This window comes from Phascolarctos cinereus, unplaced genomic scaffold (genome assembly GCF_003287225.1).
Source record: "Phascolarctos cinereus isolate Bilbo 61053 unplaced genomic scaffold, phaCin_HiC Scaffold_1;HRSCAF=81, whole genome shotgun sequence".
NCBI lineage: Eukaryota > Metazoa > Chordata > Mammalia > Diprotodontia > Phascolarctidae > Phascolarctos > Phascolarctos cinereus.
In genome coordinates this window covers 46079887-46106504 of record NW_027555514.1, presented here as the reverse complement: position 1 = coordinate 46106504, position 26618 = coordinate 46079887, and the positions used below count along the sequence as shown (strand labels likewise).

Genomic DNA, 26618 nt, shown 5'->3' with positions numbered 1-26618 from the left:
ATTTGATTATGCATTGTCCTCTCCAGGAGAGGCTTATATTTGTTACTCCTATCACTCCAGAAAGATGATTATTTTATCCTTTTCTGGTACTGGTGGTCATATACTAACCATTTAGTGTTGTTTGCTCGTTTGCTCGATCCCAGGGATGTCTGGCCCATGAGATAACCTGAATTTTAATAAATGCTTTGGAGATGGAGAGATGGGAGTAACAATAATATGGAGATGGAGTGGAGTACTGGACGCTCTGCCTGGTGACCTGGCGTCATTATTCAAATCATAATAGCCAACAGCTATCAATACAGGGCTTTAATGTTTACAAATTACTTTACATATATTATCTCGTCTGATTCTCCCCACAGGCCTGTAAGTTAGTTGCTAAGTGAGGTCAAGGTTGAGTAACATGTCCAGGGTCCCACAGCTGGTGAGTGCCTGAGACAGGATTCAAATTCAAGTCTTCGTAATGCAGAATCCAGCGCTCTATCTACTCCACCAGCTAGCCACATCGCGGGAATTTGTTGGAGGTTGTCCATTAGACTGTAAGTTCCTTATGGGCAGGGACTGCCTTTTGTCTCTTTTTTCTTTTTGTTTGTTTCCTCAGTGCTTAGCACAGTATCTGGCATGTAGTAGGCATTCAATAAATGTTTATTGATTGACTAATTATGTTTGTAGGAACCACAGGGGTGTAGGCAGTGGCCTGGAAGGGTTCGCTTACTCACACCCTCCTTTAGCCTCAGTTTGCTATATAATGGAACATGTGCTTGACTGGGGTTCAAATCCCAGGATTGCTGCTAATCTTTTGAGCAACTCTTCTTGGCTTTAGTCTTCTCTCTAAATTGAGGGGGGTCGGACAAGATGACCTTAAAGGTCTTCTTCAGCTCAAAGACTATTTCCCTATAATCCATGCAGTGCTCTGAACATCGCGGGCCCTTAGGGAATGAATGGGTGGATGAATGAAAAATATACTGTGTTGGAATATTGTGCTCCCTTAGCTCCACGTCATTATGAGTCCCTTTTATTTTGGCTCCCCCATCCTTAAAAGCATCTGGTGCCAAGGCCACTGCCCTCAACAGCCCTCAACCAGAAGGGACTGTTTCATCTTTTCACATAATCAAGATACCCACAATTCCTTTCTATCAGCAGCAACATGATTCCTCTTGCTGTGTTTTGAAACAATGCTCTGTTAATGATGCAGATGGGGTCATGGCATCAGTGGCAGCAGCAGATGCTGGGAAGAGGAGTTTTCCTGAGCTCCTTCCTAGAATCACCCCAGTGGTCAACTCTGATACCTCTCCAGTTTGCTAATAATGCAGAATAAGGCAACGGTCATCGCCACTGTGTCCAGATGAATTAGCCCTGCTCAGTCCCTCTACCTACTGATTTCTAGGCTGCTATTTGTGGTGTTTCCTTTGGGAAATGACATCATGAGTTGCTTGGCTGTCTGTCTCATGTAGCTACCCCTACCCCTTGGCTCTACAACTCTTTTTTTTTTTTTGGAAAGGGAATTGGGGTTAAATGACTTGCTAATACGAGTCAAGTGTCTGAGACTGGATTTGAACGCAGGTCCTGAGTGCCCTATCCATTGTGCCACCTAACTGCCCCTGACTCTGCAGCTCTTGACGTGCAAATAGGACCAGAGGGAGAATACGGTGACTTGAATTTCTGCCTTTTGTGCTGGCTGTGAAAATCAGAGCTGGGGATTGTTGTATCTATGACCCTCACCTGGCCAGCCTCCAGCCAAGGTATATAAGGACAATCACCTGCAAGGACCACCCTGAGAGAATGGAACAGGATTTGGGAAGCTTTGCTAGGACACAGTCTGTGCTACTTAGTTTTGAAATAAGTTAGAAGTAAATCTCTACTGTCAGTCTGTTATCCCTTTCTCTACCTTATTTCCATTTGTATTTCCTTAGCTTTCAGGATTGATCCAAATTTAATTCACTTTCTCACTTTGTTGTTAGTTTGTCCACATTGCTTTTCTTTTCTTGACTTAGGCCTGTCCTTATATTCATGAAGTTAACTTATTTAAGACCCTGGCAGATTTCTCTATAAGGATAGAGGATGGAGAAATTCATTCAGCGATTCATTTATTCTTTTGGCAGGACTTTATACAGAATGTATTATGTGCAAAGCAGAGTCAGTATAATGTCATGGCCAGAGTGCCAGATTTTGGATGAGGAAGACCTGAGTTCATATCCCACTTGTGACGCTTTCTAGTTATGGAACCATGGCTAAGTCACTCATTCTCTTATTGCCTTAGAAAGCTCCCTGAAACTTGTCATCAGAATAGGTGGAGTCCCTATACTAACAAAAACCTACTATGCTAGGCACAAAATTTAAAGCTTGCTAAATCACTTGTGTACTTTGATCCACATAATAACTAAACCTACTAGAGAAAGCCCAGGACCCTGAACCAAGAGCCTTGGGAATAGCCAGGCTTCCAGCCCAATGCCCTGTGCCATTATCCTGAGAAGCCACCCCTGTGGAGATGCAGTGTGAGAATTAATTTATTTGGATCCCTACTCTATTCCAATCAGTATCAATCAATTTGATATGAATCATAGGGGTAATGATTGTAAATTCTGTATATTAGGCCCCAGAACTGTGGGCTACAGATTGTGAGATCATTTGTGTAATTATAGGAAGCTAACTAGAGGCCCTCCACCCTTTATTTTCTTGTCATGGTGACCAAGCCCGGTGTGGTGGAGGTGACTCAACTACATGAAAAGTCTTCCAATTTATTTTTGTATCTCTGGACCATTCTCTCTTGTCCAACATGAGCAGGCGATCATCTTATGACTGTCTTATGACCACTTAGTAGAGATGCCCCATGCTTCACCCAACCTATAATATGTCATTTTTGGCCCTCAACCATTTTTGGCCTATCAACCAATGAGATTCTGTTTGCCATGCCTTTTTTGCATATTTGGGTATCTAACCCTATAAAAACAAGGTCCTGGAAGAAGGGGGCATCTCAGATCATGAAGAAGATCTCAGGTCCACTTCATTAGAGGGGACCATGGACCCTTTAATAAAGTGTCATTGGCTCAGAGCTCTGCCTCAGCCTCTTTAATTGTAGGTTGGACAATTTTAATTCCCATAGCAGCCTGGACACTGCTCCTGCAGGGGCTGCAGACCCTGCTACTGAAGACCCAGACGGGAAAGTTCTTGCCACCAAAGGCTTTGTCTTGTCAGTGGTTGAACATCAGAAACTAATATCTTTTTATCGAAAGAAATGACATTAAAGAAGAGGTGTGATGATTGGCTTTGCTGCTGTACCCTAAGGATCATGGGCCTTTTCCAATTAACTTGTAACTAAAACCTTCCATGAGTTGCTCCGTGATTAGAACGTGAGCTCCTTGAGAGCACAGATTGTCCCACTTTTCTATTTGTATCCTCAGTAGTTAGTATGGTACTTTTTTTTTTTACACACAGTAAACTAACTTCATTCATTCATTCATCTAATAATCTGTGCATTCTGTTTGATTTGTTTCATTTCTTCAAGCAGCCAGCATTCTCCGCTTTGGTAAAATAATGATTCAACAGGCATTTACTAAGTGCCTGCTGTGTATCTGGTGTTGTACCAGGAGGCCCTGGAGACTGCAAAGACCAAAATGAAACAGTCCTTTCTTCCAAGGTGATTCTATTTTACTGGAGGAAATGCAATATATGATAAAGGCCAACTTGAATTCTGGTTCTATTAATGATTATTCACACTGGGTCGAGTTGACCTTCATCTTGTATCACCTATTTCCGAGGGCTGTTGTAAACATTTAATGAGAGAGTGAATTCAAAGTACTGCACAGTTAGCTAAATAGGAGAAAGGCAAGGAACAGGGACAGGAGCAGGAAGAGGAGCAGTAGCTACTTGGAGTAGCCCTAACTTTTTTCAAAGCTCAGCTCAAGAGCTCCTATGTGAGTTCTGACCCGATCCCTCCCAGCTGCTGGTGCCTCCTGCCCACTGAAATCGCCGTGTGTTTACTAGGTATATATTTTTAAATTTTATTATACCTTATATTCTGTAGTTTCTTATTCTTTTCTTATACCTTTTATTTTCTTACACATATTCTTTTCTGTGATCGAATGTAAGCACCTCGAGGACAGGGGCTGTTCTGGTTTGCCTTTGAATCCTCAGCATCTCATATTTGTTGTTGTTGCGTCCTTTCAGTCATGTCTGACTCTCCATGACCCCATTTGGGGTTTTCTTGGCAAAGATACTGGAGGGGTTTGCCATTTCCTTCTCTAGCTCATTTGGTAGATGAGGAAACAGAGGCAAACAAGGCTAAATGACTTGCCCAGGGTCACCCAGCTAGTAAGTGTCTGAGGCCAAATTTGCACTCAGGTCCTCTTGACTCCAGGCCTGACACTGTATCCATTGTACCAGAGTTGCCCTGAAGCTAGTTTGCCTATCACAGAAAAGTGCTTAATCGTAAGTGCTCATTAATTGATCTTATAATTGTAGTGGAAATGAGTTTGCTAAGCAAGTTAATATGGCAAATGAGATCAAAAGCAAGCATATTTAATTGATTTCAGAGATCCGACTATTTTCCCATACTCTAGAAGTGCTCACTTTAAACTACAGATAATTGATACACTAATTATAAATCAGCCTTTTCTGTTTATTGAAGACGATCCCTTAGGGAGCTCTAAGAGGCAATGCTCAGGAGCTAAGTTCAGTATGTGTGTATGTATCTATGTATGTGTATGTTTAGGTATACCCATGTATGTGTGTATAACACACGTGCATGTGTATACATGTATACACACATATGTCTAAGAAATCTGTAGTTCAGGCTTTTGCAGATTCAGATTGGCTTTGCTTGTCTACAGCTCTGCTGACTGGAGGCAGTCCGATTTCACCGTTTGCACCATTTGATACAATAGAAGTGGTTGCCTTTTCTTTCTTACCTCATTCCTTTCATACCAGCTGACATTTTGCATTTTGGAGAATTCCTGGGATCGCTTCACCACAAAATAAATGAGGTACCCACTTCCACACAAACAGCAGATGATGAGGAAGTTGGCCAAAACCCGGAGGAATCTGGTCAAGTGGATGTTTTCTTCTTTGTTGCTTTCTTGTTCATCGACGATAGACTCCTTACATATGTATTTTTAAAAAAAGCAACAAAAATAGTGATTGAGTAACCTGGAACTGTAGCCTGGCCTTCAGACTCTGAATGGAAGGTATGACTAGGCGTCAAAGGTTACAGTAAACTACAAACTCTAGAAGGCGGTAATCTTAGACATTTTTGTATTCCCTGAAGCACAATGTCGTGTGATCCATTCCACTCAAACATGTATGACGCACCTACTAAGGGCGAGATGAGAGGCAGAATTGCTGGCCTTGGAATCAGGAAGACCAGAGTTCAAGTCTTACCTGTGACATGGCAGCCTTGTGATCATGGACAAGCCACAACCTCTCAGTGACCCAGGTGATTTTCTAAGGATGTTAAGTTACTATTGAGTCACTGATGTGCACCAGTAGAGGTAGCTTTCATATGGGGGGCTCCTCAAAACAAAAAGTCATGTGACTGGTACCCCACTTTTTCCTGAATCCCCTGACATTCAAAGTACTCTGCTAGACTCTGAGAATCTAAATAAAACTGTCTCTGCCCTCAAAGAGCTGACCTTCCTTAATATTTACTCAAACACTTGCTGAATAAATAAATATTAGTAGCAAATTGTAAGCCTTGCAGGTCAGTCTCTGGTTTTAAATATCAATATTTGAAGGTTGTGTGCTGAGAATACTATTTTCTATTTGTCTTTGGATAAAAATAGCTGCAAAATTGGTAGACTACTTACTGTTCCCTGTGGCACTATGGTTATTTAGTAAATTACCTCCTTCTATGCCACCTGGGAAGGGTTCTTTTTAATCAAACAGTGAGTATTTATTGAGCACCTGCTATATGCTAAGTACTATACAAGGCACCATGAGAGATACATGAGAAGTAGGAGATCTGGTGGAGCTAAAAATGTGCTTGGGAATGCAAGACAGGCAGGCCATTTCCATTGGAAAAAGTGTAGTAAGGAGACCTCTCAATCTCATCTTTGTCATTAGTAATAACAGCTGTACTTCATGTTAGGATGTTGGTAAAGGACTTTACATGTATGATCTCATTTGATTCCCACAGCAACACTGTGAGGTCAGTGTTATTATTAATCCTTATTTTATGGATGAAGAAGCTGAGGTTCAGAGAGGTTAGGGGACTTGCCAGTGGTCCCCAAACTGGTAAGTGTCAGAGGTGGGATTCTGGACTCTGCTATACCCCAGCGCCTTTCCATGTTTTCTCTCACTATGTGACCTTGGACAAATCTCAGGCCCTTTATTGGTCTCAGCTTTTTTTTTATTGGTCAAATGAGAGTGTTGGTCTATCTGATCTCCAAAGACCCTTTCAACTCTGAGATGCTTTGCTTCTACAATTCTATGAATTAGATAAAAGAAAGTATAAGAACAGAAACAAATTCTGAGGAGAAAAATATGCTGGGGCTGGGGGCTCAAAGTAGGCAGGAGAAGTTTTTGGTGGAAGGAAAAATTCATTGCAACCTTGAGGTACATTTCAATAGGTAGGGATGCAGAAGAGCGCAGCAGATGCTTGGAGGCCGAATTAATATGTGTACATTTGGGAAAGTTGTAGAGAATGGTCTCTACATGGTGCAATGATTTGTGTTGAGGGTCAGTGGGAAATGAGGTTATTGAAGATCTTGAAAACTGGGCAGAAATTTGTACCTGATTCAGCAGATAATCAGGAGCCACTGCTTTGTGACATTTTCCAAAAACAATAGGCTTGTGTTATTCTTCCTGTAGAATTGTTTGGCCCCCATTTGGAGTTTTCTTGGCAGAGGTACTAGAGTGGCATGTCATTTCCTTCTCCAGCTTATTTTACAGATGAGGAAACTGAGGCAAACAGGATTAAGTGACTTGACCAAGGTCACACAGCTAGTATGTGTCTGAGGTCAGATTTGAACTTACGTCTTCCCAACTCCAGGCCCAACACTTTATCCACTTCACCCCTCTCCTATCAGTGCTTAAGATGATCCAAAGGATGAGACTGATTTTTAGGCAAGGTTCCTGCCTAATGACTCTCAAATCACACCAAGTAGATGCCTATCATCTCTATTTATTGCTAAATTTTACCTGGTTCTTTGCTAAGTATTCAAGAATTTCTTCCATTCTTACAGTTACCAGGGGTGCCAAGTAATAGTTTGGGTGCTCTAGGACCAACCTGAAGGCACATACCAGAGGAAAGAAAGAGCAATACAATAGAAATGAAAAATAGAAAATAAGGAGAAATAGAGAAAGAAGAAAAGAGAAAAGGAAGACATCATGGATAGAACAATTCTCCATGATGGTAAAAAATGGATAACAAGAGATTCATTCATTAAAGAATAATAACTATTTCCCCCTTAAGACTTGAAATACAGGTTTAACTCTATCTTATAAAAGTTTCTGCCATGAGGCTGTTAGGGAGGTTTCTTTCCAAAGCTCCAACTGAGATGGTTTCTGCCAGTGCCTGAAATGCTAGGAAATTTCCCCGAGAAAAAAGTGGGTTACCTTGAAGCTGGTAGTTATAGATGCATACTTGTTGTCAGCTGTCTCTGGATTGCCAATCAAATAGTCCCAGCTAGTAAACATCTTGAAGCTGAAAGTGAAGTTGTCACCATTTCCTTCACCTGTATTTTCTTGGGCGTTGCTGGCCATTCTGCAAAAGAAATATTATACAGGACCAAGAGACAATGCAGTTGATTTCACCTGGCCCAATGACATGCTCCCAGCACAATTCAGAAGTTACAAAGACCTGGAGAATAGGGAAGACAGAAATTCTGTAGAATAAAGTGACAGAAAGACAGGCATCTTGGTGCGGGCATAGTTTGGAGAGGCTGATTAATACCCTGTATGTAGTTCATCCACCTGGACTTCAGCATTTACAAATGTGAATCTTGTTAAGTAAGAAAGGGGCAACTCTTTTTCCTTCTTTATTTCATCATTCAAAATGTGGACAAGCGGCAGCTAGGTAGTGCAGTGGATAGAGCACCAACCCTGGAGTCAGGAGGACCTGAGTTCAAATCCGGCCTCAGACACTTGACACTTACTAGCTGTGTGACCCTGGGCAAGTCACTTAACCCCATTGTCTAGCCAAAAAACAAAACAAAACAAAAACATGGACATATCCAGAGGTCTACCTAGGGTCAAACAGCAGGTGTGTGGTAGAATTAAATTCTGACTTTATCAGATGTCTTACTTATTTTAGAATATATATATAATATATATATATATATATATATATATATATATATATATATATAATATGGAAATTGCATTTGGGTTTTGTGAGTTTAATCACTCTACTACCATCCTCTCTTGGTGCCTCATCATGACGTGGAGGTGATTCGGGGTTGTTAGAGCATATGGCAGTAGGCCATAAGTTTTGGCAGATTCTGCCAGTCTCAAAAGGCTTTAATTATGGGTCCATTGATGGACTGTTAGGCTGTCATTCAGCATAGATCAAGGGCTCTTAAGTTTTTTTTTTTTTTGAGAGAGAGAGAGAGAGCGAGACTCCTTTGGCAATCTTATGAAGTCTATGAACCCATTCTCAGAAAAATATTTTAAATGCATAAAATATATAGGATTACGAAGGAAACAAATTATATTGAAATAGTTATCAAAATGTGAACAAGTTCACAGATTCCATGTTAAGAGCCCTTGCTCTAGATAAATGTGAACAGGCTTATCACCAGAAGATTGGCTACCAGGTGATAAATATTATCGTCCATAGCAACTCATGAAGATGCATTTACTAAGGCATGGAAGAGTTGTGACCTGTGTCTGGGGAGGTCACCCATAGGCGTGGAATTACTGATCCTTATAGCAGTAAAGTATTAATAGTTTATATTTACATAGTATTATCAAGTTTTCATAACTTACATATGTTATCTCATTTGACCATCACAACTACCCGGTGGAGTGGGTGCTGTTAGGTTCAGAGAGATCAAGAGTCTTGCCCAGGGTCACACAGCTCATAAGTTCCTGACGTAGGATTCAAACACAGCTAGTGTCTTCCTGCCACTAGCGATCTATGTGCTACATCATGTTGCCTCCCATAAAGTATTAAAAAAGCTTGGTACTTAAAGGAACCCTAATACATCATGAAAAATTCTTCTGTAAGCTCCTCTCTCCTTGATGTGTTTTATAAATCTAGATTTTCTTTTATCAAGTTTACTGGAAGCATTATTGTGTATCTATTAGATGCCTAACTATCTCATTGTAGCTTGATTTTCTTAGGATCAGATTACTATAAATTTAGGGATCTTAGAGGCCATCAAGTCCAATCTAATTTTTAATCACTTCTAGTATCATAGGAATCGTTGCCAATAATAATAGTTTGAGGAACATTAAATAGAAAAGAAGATTGGCAGGATTATGATTTATCCTGAGATAATTTCTTTCTAAACCCCATTGAAAAAAGTTGAGAAGATATGAAATAATGATATCAATACCTTATTTTCACATAGGACATTATAATTTTCAAAGTGCTTTCATTTCCATTATCTCATTTGAAATTCAAATTATGTGAGTTAGGAAGTAGAGATAATATCCCTGTTTTACAGATGACAAAACCAAAACTCTTTCATTATGGGGCTCTGCATATAAATGCAAATATTGGCTTACAAGGATAATACTTCACATGAATTTGGAAATGCTCTAGGCAAGGTGGAACAAAATCAGAATTGGTAGGATTCAAGGAGCATAGCCAGGACCAGCTTGCTGATTTGACAGGGATGGAGAACAAAAAATTAACTGATGAGTAGATCCTTCCTTCCTTCCTTCCTTCCTTCCTTCCTTCCTTCCTTCCTTCCTTCCTTCCTTCCTTCCTTCCTTCCTTCCTTCCCTCCTTCCTTCCTTCCTTCCCTCCTTCTTTCCTTCCCTGCTTCCTTCCCTCCTTCCTTCCCTCCTTCCTTCCCTCCCTCCCTCCTTCCTTCCTTCCCTCCTTCCTTCCTTCCCTCCCTCCTTCCCTCCCTCCTTCCTTCCTTCCTTCCCTCCCTCCTTCCTTCCCTCCTTCCTTCCCTCCTTCCTTCCTTCCCTCCTTCTTTCCTTCCCTGCTTCCTTCCCTCCTTCCTTCCCTCCTTCCTTCCCTCCCTCCCTCCTTCCTTCCCTCCCTCCTTCCCTCCCTCCTTCCCTCCCTCCTTCCTTCCTTCCTTCCTTCCTTCCCTCCTTCCTTCCTTCCTTCCTTCCTTCCTTCCTTCCTTCCTTCCTTCCTTCCTTCCTTCCTTCCTTCCTTCCTTCCTTCCTTCCTTCCTCCCTCCTTCCCTCCCTCCCTCCCTCCCTCCCTCCCTCCCTTTCCTTCCTTCCTTCCTTCCTTCCTTCCTTCCTTCCTTCCTTCCTTCCTTCCTTCCTTCCTTCCTTCCTTCCTTCCTTCCTTCCTTCCTTCCTTCTCTTTCTTTTCTTCTTCTTTCCCTCCCTCGATTCTCTCTCTCTCTCTCTCTCTCTCTCTCTCTCTCTCTCTCTCTCTCTCTCTCCTCAAGAAGAAAGCTTAGTTTTTATGTGAACTGTCCCAGGAGAATGTTAAACCAGGCCTGCCTAGATCTTGCTAGCACTTCATGTTGGGATCAAGAGATTACTTGATTTTTATGTCCTCCTCATTGTTCCAGTAGAAAATGAGGAAGGAAAGAGGGAGCTGTCCATAGTGCATTTGTAGCCATGCAAGCCTCAGTGCTGGGTTAATCAAAATGATGATAGCTAGCATTTATATAGTGCTTTAAGTTTTACAAATCACTTGTCAAATATTATTGTGTTTTGTTCTCACAACAGTCTTGAGAAGTAGGTGGTATTATTATCTCTATATTACAGATGAGGAAACTGAGGCAGACTGAGGTCAAGTGACTTGTCCATAGTCACATAGCTTGTAAGTGTCTGAGGCTAGATTTGGACATGGGTCTTCCTGACTCCAGGCCCAGAACTCTATCCACTGTATTACATAGCTGCCCACTGGTTACCAAGAATAAAGAAGGAATATCATATTACAGGTTGAATCATGAGCCATGCAGGTAAAGAGGCTCCAATATAATGGACCTTTTGGATGAAAATGTGAACTTTGCATAGGAAGTTTGTAGGTGAGCTGTGGGAGCTGAACTTGAAGGGACAGCTAACGTAGAGGAGACAAAAAATATTTTAAATCAAGGAACTCTACTTACGATCTAATGACAACCATGAGGCTGTAACCAAACACGCTGACCCCCACCATGAAATAAGCCATTGGCAACCTGTACTTCAGCCATCCGATCGTCCTCTGGTTGTTGTAGTAGCCATAAAAGAGAGCAGAATACTTGATATAACCCTGCAGAACAGTAAATGTCAGATGGTTACTGCTCTGGTGACTTATGTCACTGAGTTTAATGAATGTGTAATAAACTCAGTATATATGAAGTACAGAGACCCAGATGCTTTTTATTTTATGCTTTTATTTTTGCAGTGCTTTAATTAATGCTTGAGGTAGAAAGAAGGGAAGGAAGCAGGACTTTCTTTTTCTTCTAGCTCTCTTACTTTTAAGGCCTGTGGTACATTTTCTGTCCTCTGCCCTCCATCATCCTATCTTTTCCTTTATTTTTGTTTCTTCCCTTTGCAGTGTTCCTTTTTCTCCAAAGCCCAACTGGTATTGGGATGTAGAAGAGTTAGAAATTGACATTATATTTACAGGTTAGGTGTGTGTGTGTGAAAACATTCTAGATCATTTATATCTTTCCCTTATGCCTCAATGTCTGGATTTAACGTGGCTTCACAAAAATCTGCTTTTTTGCTCTTCTGAAGTGCTTGAGGTCTGGACACTGGAAATAAAATGCTATAGCATCTGTGGATTTTTTCTTAAGTTCCATCTCTGCAAATCAAAATCTCAGTCAGGCTACATTGGATGTATGTCCAGTGTATGGCTAAAGCAACCCACTGTTCTGGGGTAGGAGAAATGGCTCTGAATTTGGACCACCCCTTATTCTGTGGGAGAAAGGGTTCTGGAAATGTGCTGTCAGTTAGGGCCACCTGATTCCTTATGTTAGGATTAATATTGGATAGGAGGGGCGTGTGTGTGTGTGTGTGTGTGTGTGTGTGTGTGTGTGTGTGTGTGTGTGTTTGCTTGCTTGCAAGAAGTCCCTGCCATTTCATAATGGAATAACTCCATCTAGATGCTAGATTTAGGTTTGGGAACAGGGGAGCAAAGATACAATTCTTGATTCTTGGAAATATTTCTACTTCTGATCCCTGGGTTTGGGGTGGGAGGAGAGTGGTGTTGCTATGGGAAGCCAGTGTAGGGTAAATAGAGGAAGAAGACTTGCTCTCCCCCTCTGCCCTCAGGTAGCACTTGTATTAGATTATTTTGCTTCAAGTGACTTATGCATGATCCTTTAATTTAGTGGTTCCTTGGAGGGGGTGGGGAAAAGAAGGATGTTACATGACAGCTAATCATCTTCTACTATTGAGTCAGCTTGTGGGAGAAATATCCTGGGTTTGGACAGCATTTTCTTGTGATATTTTTGTTTTTGCTACCTTTACTGCCTGGGGTTCCCTTTGAGGGAGTTAAAGTGATCTGCAGAGGCTCCAGATCAACTGTATTTGGCCCCTATCCCAAAAATCTTAGGGATGCTGGCCTGTTATCCGACACTCCGTCCAATCCTGTCTTTTCCCCTTCCCTCTTCTCCACCAATTCCCCATTTCAGGATCTGAGTTTTTTTCCCCTTGGGTTTTGAGGTGACCTTGGGGGCTATGGACTGGGACCCTAGCTTGTTGAATGATGATCAGAGTCTTTGGGAATAGCTGAGAATTGACCTGGAAAGTATCCAATTGGCATTTGGAGTTTTCTGGGCCAGGCCTGGCAAATTGCCACTGGACTTGTGGCATTCAGCTCCCCATCAACCATCAGTTTATAAACGGCCTCTTCTTTCCATTAGAGAAGAAAGGAGGAAGAAAGGATGCCACAGATGCTGAGGTGATGTCAAGAAGTGCAGAATATAGAGATGACTTCTAGAGTCCATTTTCCATATACTATTGGTTATTTGGAAAGTAGTGGATTCCCCCTTAAGTCCCTGCTTGTGCATGGTGTATTTTTTCATCCCAATTTTTCAAGTTTGAGATAGAGCTATCTGTTTAAACCCCCTGCTTTTCAATGACCTAATGCTTGAATTTGAACATCTTTACATTGACCTCTCTGCATCAGGATTAGAAAATGGAGGCTTGTGAAGAAGTGATACGATGCTTGAATGTGTCAGCTAGTCAAAAATGTGTCCATGGATAGGTTTTATACATACCTCAAAATCCCAAAGAACTGAAAAATCCATAGCTTTCTCTTCCTCAGCTCGGGGCACAGTTTTCCTAGGTATGCTTCCATAGGGCATACCCATTAAAACCTGGTTGAGGGAAGGATTAACATTTTTATTTCATTGACCATATATTTCTCTGTCTCTGTCTCCATCTCCACATATATGTGTTCCTCTCTCTGTAGCCTCTACTATGTTAAATCAGGGCACTTAACATTTTCCATTATTTTCTTGTTTACTGAATTTGCTGATGGGTCTCAGTAAAACCTCTCTAAGCAAACTCAGGTAATTTATTTGTAGAAGGAGCAGAAAGACACTCAGAATGGTGTCTTCTTCCAACTATACCTAGCTTTCATAAAATTATCAGCCTCTCTACAGTAGATTGAGTTCCACTGTTAGTTGAATTTTCAAATACTGTTGTGCAGATTACCACAGTGTGATAGCACTTTTGTGTTGCAAAATGACAGTGATTTACAGAAAATTACTCTGAGGATCTGAGTGATTTTGGTTTCCAATATATAGGTTTGAGGATTTTTTCCCTTTGAAGAGAGCCACACACTGGTTTAACCGGAATGAAAAATTTACCTATAGTCATATTAATATTGCTATACAAACCCAGGGGAGATGGTGAAGTAAGTTAACTGTGTTTTGGAATCCTTCTTTCTACCTATTCAATGTCTTTTACTTCTCCTAATACCTGTGCTTCTTTCTAAGTTCTTATTCTGAGCAAACTATCCCCTGGCCTCATTCTCTACTTCCTAATGTAAATCCAGATTACAAATAGTATTCAAATTCAGCTTCTGATGCTTACAATCTATGTGACCTTGGGTAAGACATTTGATGTAGGCTGGACCTGTAGCATGAAGGAGGTAGACCAGATAGCCTCCAAGGTGCCAGGCAGCTTTAGATGTATGACGTATCCCTATTAACAGTATTTCAGTTATGTTACTGATTAAATAGGCTTTTGTGGGGTGTCCTAGAAACCCAACCCTGTCAGAGAATGTTGCTTTTATTGGAAAATGCTTTCAAAGTTCTAACATCTCATTTAAAAATGAAATATTTAGACAGCTGTATGTTGCCCATATTTGCACTGTCAGTACAGATCAAAAAGTTTTGTAGATCAAAAGCGTGTGTCTTTAAAAGCTGAATTTCAGGCATGTGGTGGGTGAGGACCCCTGTTTGGCACCCTTCAGATCATACTATGCTATTGGCATATTGGAAAGACTGTGTCTGCTGAAGTGTATCTCCCTAGGGAGCTCTGCATCCCATTCTGAGGAGGCTCCTAGAAGATGGATAACCTTATGGGTAGATCAATTACACCATTATCCTTGGAGGCAAATGACTTATATGTTTCCCTTTTTCTGAGAAGTTAGCCAGTCAGCGAATTTTTAATGTCTTCGCTATGCTTTCGACCCTCCACTTGACTTGGGTGACTTCTCTGAGCTCTTGACTTCAGCTCTTAATTTCTTTCTGTGCAGGAGAATCCTTTTATATCCCTTTCAGTTCTAAGTCCTCTAAAATCAGGATGTGTATAGATATTGTGCAGAAAATCTTACATGTTATCAGCATGTTAGTGAATCCTTGCTGTCTCCTTGGTGCCTAAATTATTTCCTATTAGCAAGTAGAATGTAAGCTCCTTGAAGGCAGGGCCTGTTTCTTCCCTTGTCTTTGTATCCTCAGGCCTGGATTTGGCCTGTACTTTATAAATGCTCATAGGATGGAATTGGGGTGGATTAGGAAATTAAATCCTTTTAGCTACCAGAGGATTTTTTAGTATCCCCTGTGATGTGAAAGTAAGTACATGCACTGAATGAGTTTAATCTTTCTCATTCCCCTCTTTGGAGACTTCAGGCTAAGTATTAACATTCATAAATGCAATATCACAGGTTTTTTTAAATTTTTTAATACCATAGGTATTATTTACTTTTGGCTTTCATGATTCCATTGCATAGAGAACTGCTTCTACCAAAGGAGACTGACAATTAGAGAGTTTCCTGAAGGCAATGAGGGCTCATGGGACCTCTCCAGGGTCACACAGCCAACACGTCAGAGATGAGACTTGAATCCAAAGCTTTCTGATTCGGAAGCCAATTCTCTATTCACTATATCCATAGGTTTTAAATCACCCTACCCCTGAGTCAGGAAATGATCTCTTTTAATAAATGTATGGAGCATTCAATTGGATGGTTACATTTAATATTAAGGCTTGCCAATGAGAAGTCATGCTAAGTTAATAAGGTGTTTGTAAGTAGGTTTTATAGCTAAGGTATAGTTCGGAATAAAGGATTTATAAATAATGGAGTTTGCATTTGCAGTCTGGGGTTATTAGAACACACTGGCAGCCACTTCTAACTCATCCGTTTTAATTTGCATTGTGTTGAGGGGGTTTGAATTCCATGGTGAATGGCTGAACAGCAAAGTGTTCCAAGGGTGATGACGAAAGGTAGAATTAGGTCCAATGTACTCATTAAGCCATTTATAACAGAAAGGTGATTGGCCAGCTATTGTAAGACTGATTGGTAAACCAGGCAGAAAATATCATGTGTAGAAACCATGTTATCCTGTAACCCTTTCAAAGACTGCATTTGGATGCATTGGACATTGCTGGAAGCATAAGCAGAGAAAGCTAATCATAGGTGTGCACTGCATTTAATGGATTCGGTGGTCTAGTGGAAGCAGCCTGAGTGCCAGGGTCAGGAGGCTAAGGGCAAGTTGTTTAATTATTTTTGCCTTGTTTTCTTCACTCATAAATTGGGACCACTATTACTTGCTTCCTCTCAGGTGTGTTGTAAAGGCTGAACAGAACAAGGCAATAGATGTGAGCAATAATGACAGCTAACAATTCAGTATTGCCTTAAGACTTGCAAAATGCTTTCCACGCTTTATCTCACTTGAACTTCATAGCCACCGTCTGAGAGGGGAACATATTATCCCCATTTAACAGATAAAACTCTCAGAGGCTCTCAGAAGTTTTGACTTGCCTGTGATCACAGAATTAGCACCCAGTGTGATAGTCTGCATATTTTTTCCAATTCAATTAAATACTTTAGCACTTTAGCACAGTATACCAGGGACTGGAAATACCAAAGACAACACTGTCTCTGCTCTGTAGAAGCTTATATTCTACCATATATCAGAGAAACTCAATAAATATCTGTTTCAGGATAGTTGAGGAATAGTTGAATTTGGAATTAGGGGATCTGGATTTGAATTCTGTTACCTAATAAACACTTTTTTAAAGTGCTATAGAAACGTCATTGTCATCATCATCATTATTGTTATTACCACTTTCATCTATATAACCTTGGACAAATTTCTTAACCTTCTGGGCCTCAGTTTCTTCATCAATAAAATGGGGGAAGTGGTTGGGCTATACAATATACAAGATTTCTTCTTATACATGTGGTTTAGTCCTGTCTGTTCCACTGACCAGCTCAGGGCACATGTGTGGGTGACATTTTAAATGACCACAAATTATTTTACAGATAGAAAGCAGTTGGTGAATGTGACATGATGAGAAGAATAATAATGACTTATATGAATTAGTATTTGAGATTTTCAGAGGTTTTTCAAAGATTTCCTTACAACAGTTCTGTCAGATGGTGGCTGCACATAGTGGGCACATAAATGTGTATTGGCTGTTTGGTGTCCCTATTTTACAGATGAGCAAACTGAGGCTTGCTCATTTTATTTATTGATTTGCTTAAGGACATAGAGGTAAAAAGTAGCAGAGTCAGCATTCAAACTCATCTGTTGTCCTGGAACCTATTATTCTTCCCACCATAAAAGTAAGGTCACTATTCATAAATAAAGAAGTTTCTATTCTTACCTCTGGGATTATGACCAGACCAAAAATTAAACCAAAAAGCACCAGATTCACTCCATACATCCATCGAAGGAAAATGAAATAGGAGGCGACTGAAGAACCAAAGTGACCTGGGATGAAGGAAAAGAAAGGCATTCAAGTGTGGGGGTGATCGGAAATCCCATGGTTTCTGTGGTGAGCAGAACAGGTCACCAAGCACACCCACCACCCAGACTCTTGCATGGGTGAACATTTGTCAGACTGAGTAAAAGAGCCCAAGAAACCCTTACTTTCAATCTCTTTGATCTTCATTTCCCATGGAATACATTGAGTCTTGAAATTATCAAAGTCCCGCTTAAATTTGATCCATTTCTGAAAGGAAACAGTTGAATGGTAGCATCCTTGTTAGAGCAGCGGGTAGAAGCAGGCTGACTTGGGAGGTGGGGGAGGGGGTGGGGAGGTGGGCCATTCTGGGGGCATTGGCCAAGCGGTATCATCTTGGTCCAGCACTTTGCACCTGTGGCGGGGCCAGTCGTAGAGGGAGGAACAGTGGTTAGGTCGGTGACAAGAAAAGGCTTGTCCTCCTCCCATCCACTTGTAAAGCAATTGAGAAGCTATGGCAAAAATAAGGAAAAGTGTGATAGTAGCGACACACGCACTTGCCAAATCTACCCAGTGCTTTGTTAGTTGTTGAGTCAATAAGCATTTATTAAGCAACTACTGTGTGCCAAGCATTGTGCTAGGAGGACACAATCCTGTCTTAGAAAATAGTAGATACGGATAGCACAAATAGAGCTTTAGAAAACATATTGTAATGTAATTGGAATCTTATCGTTCTGGGGTCTCAAACCAATTGGAAAAAAATGAGGATTGCTCCATGATGGAGAGGCAGGGTGGTGCAATGAAAAGAGTGCTGGACTGGCAGTCAGGACAGACTTGGGTTCAAATCCTGTCTGTGACACTTACTAACTGCGTAATAGTTGTTAATTGCCACCTCTCTGATCCTCAGCTTTCTCATCTTTAAAATGAGGATCATGATGCTTGAGCTCCTTACTCCAGGAATATTATGAGAAAAGTGATTTTTAACCTTAGGGTGCTACAGAAATGTGAATGAAGGGAGGGAGGTCCCCAGTGAATCGGGTGAACCTCCTTCAGTGAACTTACAGGAGGCCATGGACAAGAAGATGGGAAAGCATGGATAGGCTGTAATCTGTATCACCCAGAGAACATTCACATAAGATCCCAGATCTGTTTGAATATTTGAGTATTATTATCAGACAGAGACATTGATTGGCTGAGAGAATAAAACCCTAGCCAAAGCAGGCTTGTGCAGCACTGCAGAGGGCAGTTTTTTTCCCCTCCGAGTTATTCTAACCTTGTATCTTTATTAAAAATTTCCTTGTTTGTCAAGACCCAAGGCCAACTTCCTAGATTGTATGATCCATAAAAGCAGAGAATATATTCTTTTTAAAAATTTTTTTGGTGTACTTGGTGCCCAGTATATTGCCTCACACATGCTAAGAGTCTAGTTAATGTGTGTTTGCTTAATTTTTAAAATCTAATTAAAAAGGGCATGAAATGATTTTATGTCTAAGGCACTAGAGGTGTTAAATTATTTTCAATATACAAGCAATTCCTGTTTTTAAAATTTAAATGATTTATTACAAACTTGACATTGATTATCAATAAAACTAATTAAATTTGCCTAGTGACCATTTACATTTACAGTTATTTTAATGCATACAATATTCCAAGAATTTTTCAGTTTCTCCCTCTAGGTCCCCACCAGGATGCTTTGTCCATTCCTTCTAATTTACATTTCCTTTTAGGTGGTGGTAGTTTTGTGAACTTTGTACATCTTATTCTTCTTTTTTCACTTTGGATAATTTCTTTTAAAAATAAATTGTATTGATCCTTTGTTTATACATTAATTACATTTCCCAGTGTATCCTTCCTTACTCTTTCTTCCACAGAGCAATTTCTTATAAAAAATATAGAAGAAAAAGAAGAAAAAGTTCTGCAAAACTAACCAGCAGAGTTTTTAAAAGATTTTTGTGTATCCCTATGCTTGTCAATCTTGATTATATTTTATAGTATTCCATTATATTAATGTTCCACTACAACTAGGTGGCGCAGTGGTGAAAATGCTGAGCCTGAAGTTAAAAAGAACTAAACTCAAATTCTTCTTCAGAGATTTACTAGCTATATGACCCTGGGCAAGTCACTTGACCTCTATCTACCTCAGTTTCCTCATCTGTAAGGTGAGGATAATAAGAGCACCTTCCTTCCAGAGTTGTTTCGAGGATAAAATGAGATAATAGTTGTAAAGATCTTTAAGGTACTATATTGTTATTAGTTATTAGTTATTATTATTATTATTATTATTATTATAACTTATTTAATTATTTCTCTACTGTTGGACTCTAGATTGAGTCCAGGATTTTTGCAGTTACAATAGTGCTGCTATGTTTTTCAGAGTATTTTCAATGATGGAAGTGTTAGGTCAGAGGAAATGATTAGTTTTGTAACTTTTCCATGTACTGCCAGATTACTCTCCCAAAAGGTTTTATATGTTAGCAGTTCTACCAGTGATATTTCTCCACATCTCCTCTGGCTTTGACTTTCATGATTTCATTGCTTTTAATTTGTCTAATTTGCTGGTAAAATACCGAAAGTATTTACTTTAAAGCTATTTTAATTAATATCTTTTTGATTGTTAATGAGGATTTTCAAGTGATTATTAACAGTTTATATTTATTCTTTTCAAAATTGTCACTGTATATTCTTTGACCATTTGTTCACCATGACCTGGAAGTGAGTTGAATTTTTGACTAAAAATACATACTCCTTAAAGATCACTTGCAGACATTTTTATCTGTTGCCTTACATTGATGTTGGATGATTATTCCTGATTGTTTATTATTACCATGTCTCACATTTGGTAAAAAGTGACAGTAAATTTTTTTATGTGGTATCTCCAGTTCTAGCTCACTTACTGACTGAATTCTATGCTATTAGATAAGATTAGAGCATAAATTTAAGTCCATATCCAAAAACCAAACATTACTCCAACTTTTAACATAGGTTTCATGAATATGCTTAATTCAACAAAGCAAAAGACTTTGAGCATGTTTCTTGTTCTCATAAAGATCTTGTGCCTTAAAGATCTCACCATGAAAACAGAAGTAACAAATCCAGGGATAGTGTGTATATGAGTAGAGATTGTTATGATTATTTTTTGGTTTAGACCTTTGATTTAATTGATGTGCAGATAGTGAGGCAACTATTTCAACCAATGAAGATCTGCAATTGGTAGCGCCTCTTATAGTTGTAGAGAATTTCCTGGGGAAACTGAGCTATATGTCCCAGATGGGGCTTGAGCCAAGGTTCTTTGGACTCTGAGGCTGGCTTTCTTTTTACTACAGCTCAGCAACCTATAGGAATAGCATAAGAAAACAAATTCCGTGTGCATAATTATTTCTTGTTCGGTCATTTCAGTTGTAGTCTACTCTTCAGGACCCCATTTGAGGTTTTTTTGGCAGAGATATTGGAGTGGTTTGCCATTTCCTTCTCTAGCTCATTTTTTTTTTACAGATGAAGAAACTGAGGCATATAGAGTTAAATAATTTGACAGGGTCACACAGTTAGTACATTTGAACTCAAGTCTTTCTGACTCTAGACCAGGCACTGTATCCACTGTGCCAGCTAGCTGCCCAAAATAATTATAGCAAGCCTTTTAAAATTCATTGTTAATTCTACGTGACCAGGTATGAGATAGGACAAGGGACACAGTTAAGCCAGGAGGCCCAAGTGAGACTTTGAAGCATCAGCATAAAGAAGTGATTAGGAATCTCTTGCCTATAGGAATTAATTCCCACCTCACCCTCAACCCCCACCTCAAGTTATAACTGGAGTAGAAGAACTCTTCACCCCTTCAAGTAACAGATAATTTCCCAACAATGAGTTGGAGAGAAAAACAAGTCTTCTATATGGGGCCACCTTAACAGGGCTGGCCTGGGCAGAGAAGGGGAAAGAAACTGACAGGAGTATGGAAGCAGTAAAGGGGAGCCTGGATCCACTTCCCATCTCATTGTGTGACCCCGAGCTAGGCATTCGTACTCTGTGTCAGCACATGGCGTCAGAATGGCTGGGGATCATTGTCATTACCAGCTGAGAAGCATTTATGTGGATTAGAGATTTTGTATAGATAGTGGGCTTCCCTAATACCTTTGAACATAAGCTCTTCACAATGGAGTCGTCATTATGATTGAATAAAGACAAGAGTGACCCAGAACCCAAACTGCCCCATTCCCCTTGACCTTTGCATTGGTGTGGCACATACCTTATTCATCATCATTTTATAGGCGTAGAATTTCTTGCCTTTTCCCTTTCCTAATGCTCCTTCAAACTTCTCTACAAAAGCTTGGGCTTCCCTAGTCAAAAAATAGGGCAGGTGCTTAATTAAAAACCAAACATAAAAGAAATGGGCTCTGTGAGGGTGTGCAGGTGGCTTAATAATAACAACACAGCTTTAATATCTGTGCATGTGTTAGATGAGAAAGATATGAACCAGCCCCATCTATTAAATAGTCTCCAATAGGTCAGAGCATTTGTGGGTATGAATATACATCCATGGAGGCGAAGCTGGAAAATATTCTGGATTTAGTCCACAGATACACACACACACACACACACACACACACACACACACACACACACACGTCTTTAAAGAGCAAAGGGGACATGGAGACCAGGGTCTTTTTCATATAGGGGCAAATATTTCTCTTTTTATGCCTTCATTGGTGGCACAAAGGTGGCATTTTCATTGGTGTCACCAAAGGTAAAGGCCTTGAAAGGCTCAAATGAGATAATACTTTGCAAACTTTAAAGTGCTATGTAAATGCCAGTTTATAGTAATAATAATTTTGTTCAGTTGTTTCAGTCGTGTCTAACTCTTCATAACCCCATTTGGGTTTTTCTTGGCAAAGATGCTGGAGCAGTTCGCCATTTCCTTCTCTAGCTCATTTTACAGATGAGGAAACTGAGGCAAACAGGGTGAAGTGATTTGCCCAGGGTCACACACGAGTAAGTATCTGAGGTCAGATTTGAACTCATCTTCCTGTCTTCAGTCTCACATTCTATCCACTGTGCCACCTAGCTGCCGTCGTCGTTGTTGTCGTCGTCGTCGTCGTCAGCAGCCTCCAGTCACCAGACCTCTAGTCTTGGTGGTGACTTGATTCCTTGACCCTTTTACTGCACATCTGAGCTCAAGCAGTATTTATATAGCAGTACAGGGGTAGGTGTTAAACAGCCAGACTGAGGAGGGGGGCAAAGTGTGCATACGCTTTTAACATTGATCTGTATGAACACTTTCTTAAGTCTAGACAATCAACAGAACAGTAAAGCAAGCCCTGATTTGTAGAGATTGTAGGTTTCTGAAAATTTAACAATCAGCTCTCTAGCATACCCTTGCATATGCTATCTCATTGGATCCCCACAACAACCCTGTGAGGTAGGGGCTGTTATTATCATCTGCATTTTATTGATGGGGAAACCAAGTATCAGAGGTTAAATGACTTGTCCAGGGCCACACAGCTGATAAGTATTTGAGCCAGATTTGAACTCCAGGTCTTCCTGATTCCAAGTGCAGCTCTCTTCCATTATGTCATGGCTTTTGTACCTATTTTTATATGCTTATATGTGTCTATGTTGTCTCACGTAAGAGACAGAAGTGCAGGAACAGTTCTGGCTTTTTGCCTTTTTGTCCTTAGCATCTGGCAAAGTATCTGGCATGTAGTAAGTCTTTAAAAAAATGCCTGTTGATGGATGGTGCTACTTCTCTGATGTCAGCTTTTCAGAAACCTATAAAAGAGCTGGGTATGTTGGGGAGAGACGGAAGCAGAAAGCCGAAAGGGAGCTGCAGACCTGTAGTTTGGGGTTTCTCTTGGACATAATTTCAGAATCTCAGACTTGGGAGGCCATCTCCTCTAAGGCATATGTGAATCAGCGTCCCCTCTACAAGGTGCTGTCATCTAACCTCCACTTAACTGCTTCCTATGAGAAGGAGCTCACTGACTCTTGAGGCAGCCCCTATGACTTTGAGATGGCGCTTTCTGTTCGGGAGTTTTCTCTTTCCTCTTTCATCCATTGCATCTAGTCCCTCATTAGACTGTAGGCTCCTCCATTAGACTCTATGCCCCTTGAGAGTAGGGATGGTCTTCTACCTTTGTATCCTCAGCACTTGGCACTGTGCCTGATGCACAGTAGGAGCTTAATAAATGCTTGTTGACTGTTGGCTGACCAGTTCTACCCTTCCTGGGACTCAGCAGAACAAGTCTAATCCTGGATGAGAAAACTCCTACTAATGCAAGTTGGCGTCGTTTCTGAACTCACTCTCTTGGTACACTTGGTCCCTCTTCAAGACTGTAAGTCCCAGGGTCAAACAACCAACATGTGTCAGAGATGGGGCTTGACCTCCGGTCTTCCTGGCTTTGAGGCCAGCTCTCTATCCACTACACCACACTGCCTCTCAAGCATTCTATATGTAGACGTGTGGATGTTTATTTCTTTTTGTGGGCAGGAAATATGTCCATGTGTCTGCTTTGCCTTAAACAGTCTCAGGGTCTGACACTACCTGATTCCCTTTAAATTGTTAATGCTCCTTTCTGGAGACCATGATGTCAATGTCGGATTGCCCATACTCAATTCTTCCTGAAGAATTGATAGGTAACTCTCATGTTCACATCTGCCTTCCCACCCCCAAATACCCTAGAACAGTGGTTTTCAGACTTTTTGGTCTCAGAATCCTTCCATACTCTTAAAAATTATTGAGGACCCACCCAAACAACTTGCATTTATGTAGGTTATCTCTATTAATGGTTACCATAATAGAAATTAAAACATCTTACTATTATTATTAAAATAGTTTTGACCTCACTGGCCTCCTGAAATGGTCTCAGGGACTCTCAGGGCTCTCTAGACAATACTTTTGCAACTCTGCCCTAGACTCATGCTTTGTCTGGTCTTTTCAGCAGAGTGGTATAGGGGAAAGAACACTGGCCTTTGAGTTAGGAAGGTCCTAGGCTCCAATATTGCCCTGACACTTACTGGTTATATGATATACTGTTTAGATGCTATGGGGGTAGAAAGTTTATATGACATAGGGGGTAGAATGCAGGAACTAGAGAACCATCTTGGAGTTGTGATGACATGGATTCAAGGGCCGCTTCTGATCCATACTGCTGTGTGACCTTGGGCACGTCACCTAATCTTTAGGTGTTCCAGAAACGCTCTGGGTTTGTAAATTCTTGAATCATGTTGATAGAGGGAGTTTCCTCTCTGGGGTGCTCCGTAAAACAGTAAAATCACAGATCCTACCCTCACCCACCAAGAATGGCCCAAGGCAAGTCACATTACTACTTTTTGTTCCAGTTTCCTAACCTGTAGAATGGGTATAATAATACTTGCCCTACTCCCTTCATGGGGATGTTCTGAGAAAAGCTTTATTAAACCTGGAAGTGATACAGAAATATGGGTTATTATTCAGTGGAGGTGGTCTTGGATACCAGAAATTGGTCAAGATGGCCTAATATTGGATCATATCTACTATTTTATATATTAACTTTTTTTTTTCATTTGGTAGTCCCATCTCACCCATCAGACTTTAAACCCAATGGTGGGAGGCCTAGACCGTATATTACTTCTGTGTCTTTAACTACCCATTGATTGCATTGGTTCATCTCTCACTGTGATGAAGGCCGTGTTCTGTCTAATGTCTTTGACTGGCCCCTGGGCTGCTTCAGAGGCAGCCTCTGGCTGGAGTATAGAGAATAAAGAGATAGTATCTTCTTCCCAGGGGAGAGCTTGGGCTCATCCCAAGGATGGGGGGTTGAGAATCCTCTCAGAATCCTCACATGCAGCCAGCTTTGGAACTATCTAATTCCTTCCAACTTTGGTGGCTCCTACCAGGGAGTTGGTGGGACAGGGGAGAAGGGACCCAAGTAGAAAGAGGACTAACTGTGCTTTACCTGAGAACTTCTAATTTTTTCACCATTGGCCAAGGCTTATTCCGAATGGTGGCTATGACCTGCTTTTTCTCTTCAACCTGTTCCATGATGTGGGCCATTTCTTCCTCTGCAATGGACTCTTCATCTGAGGAGTTGGAAACTGATGGAGAAGAGCTAGGAGAGAAGTTCCAGATAGAGAGGAGAGTTAAAAATAAAAACCTACTCTGGGCTTTTTGTTTTATAGTGTTGTCCAGACTCTGAGGGACCTGAAGTGCTTAAGAAATAAAGAGGTAATCATAATAATCATGTCACACATATTCAGTAGTGCTTTAATGTTTACAAACAATACCTCTGTGGAGAAGGTGGTGCAAGTGTTTCTGTCATTTTACAGATGAGGAAACTGAGGCAGTGATGATTAAACTGAAGCGAACTGAGATTCTGTGGGACTTGCCCAAATCACACAATTAAGAAGTTTCTGTAGTGATATTTGAGTCCATGGCTCCTGACTCCAAGGTCAGTGCTCTACTCACTGTGTTATGTACCCCATATCATCTGTACTTCCTGTGCCCCATCACTGCCACCTAGTAATGCTAGATTAGGAAGGAAGTGTAGGATTTCTTCCTGGTCCCAGAACAATCCATTGCCCTGTATTACAATCTATTTGGGTTCTTTGGCATTGGTGACTCTCCAGAGCTATTGACTCCAGAGGCACAGCATCTTAGAGTTGGAAAGCATCTCAGAAGCCATCAAGTCCAACCGATCCCTGAGAAGACATCTGGACACTACTACGGCTAAGTGACCATCCAGCATTTGCTTTCAGATTCCGAGGAGAGTGACCTCCTACCGATGAATCAATCAACAAGAAGATTTTTAGGTGACATCTATTTGCCAGGTACCGTGTTAGGTAATAGGGACACAGAGACAAAAATGGAACTGTCCCTGTTCTCAAGAGCATACATTTTATCAGGGAGACAACATGTATACATATAGGGATAGACGCTGGACCTGTGACTTTATTGATACTGGTAAAGTCTAGATGATGAAACTTTCTACCAGTGCAGCGGTGCATTGCCTATGCTATTCATAATTTTGGAGACTTTTCCAAAGCATTGAGAGGCTAAGTGACCTTTTTAGGGTCGCACAAGCTAATGCAATTATAGCTAGTGTTTATATAGCATTTACTATATGCCAGGCACTATGCTAATCATTTTATGATTAGTGTCTCATTTGATCCTCACAACAACCCTGGGAAATGGGTGTTATTATTATCCTGATTTTATGGATGAGAAAACAGAGGCAAACAGAGGTTAAGTGACCTGCCCAAGGTTGCATAGCCAGAAGTGTCTGAGTCCAAATTTGAACTCAGGTCTTCCTAACTCTAGTCTCAGCCTATCCGCTGTACCACCTAGTTCCCCTAATGTGTCAGAAGTGGAATTTGAACCATATCCTCTTGGCTCTAAAGCCAGCTCTCTCTACCACACTGCTTTCCACATAAACATAAAATACACACAA

At 40.7% G+C, this 26618-nt stretch overlaps 1 protein-coding gene across 1 annotated transcript in view; it reads right to left on the bottom strand.

The window, feature by feature from the left end:
- Window positions 1–26618, bottom strand: part of TMC2 (transmembrane channel like 2) — a 73559-nt gene that overhangs the window by 30707 nt on the left and 16234 nt on the right. Inside the window, exons 5-12 of the mRNA XM_020987191.2 lie at window positions 25128–25280; window positions 21443–21533; window positions 17391–17472; window positions 17125–17231; window positions 13287–13385; window positions 11187–11329; window positions 7549–7696; window positions 4905–5093 (exon numbers count right to left, since the gene is read on the bottom strand). Coding sequence (XP_020842850.1) covers window positions 4905–5093; window positions 7549–7696; window positions 11187–11329; window positions 13287–13385; window positions 17125–17231; window positions 17391–17472; window positions 21443–21533; window positions 25128–25280 — 1012 coding nt within the window. The remainder of the gene's footprint in view (window positions 1–4904; window positions 5094–7548; window positions 7697–11186; window positions 11330–13286; window positions 13386–17124; window positions 17232–17390; window positions 17473–21442; window positions 21534–25127; window positions 25281–26618) is intronic.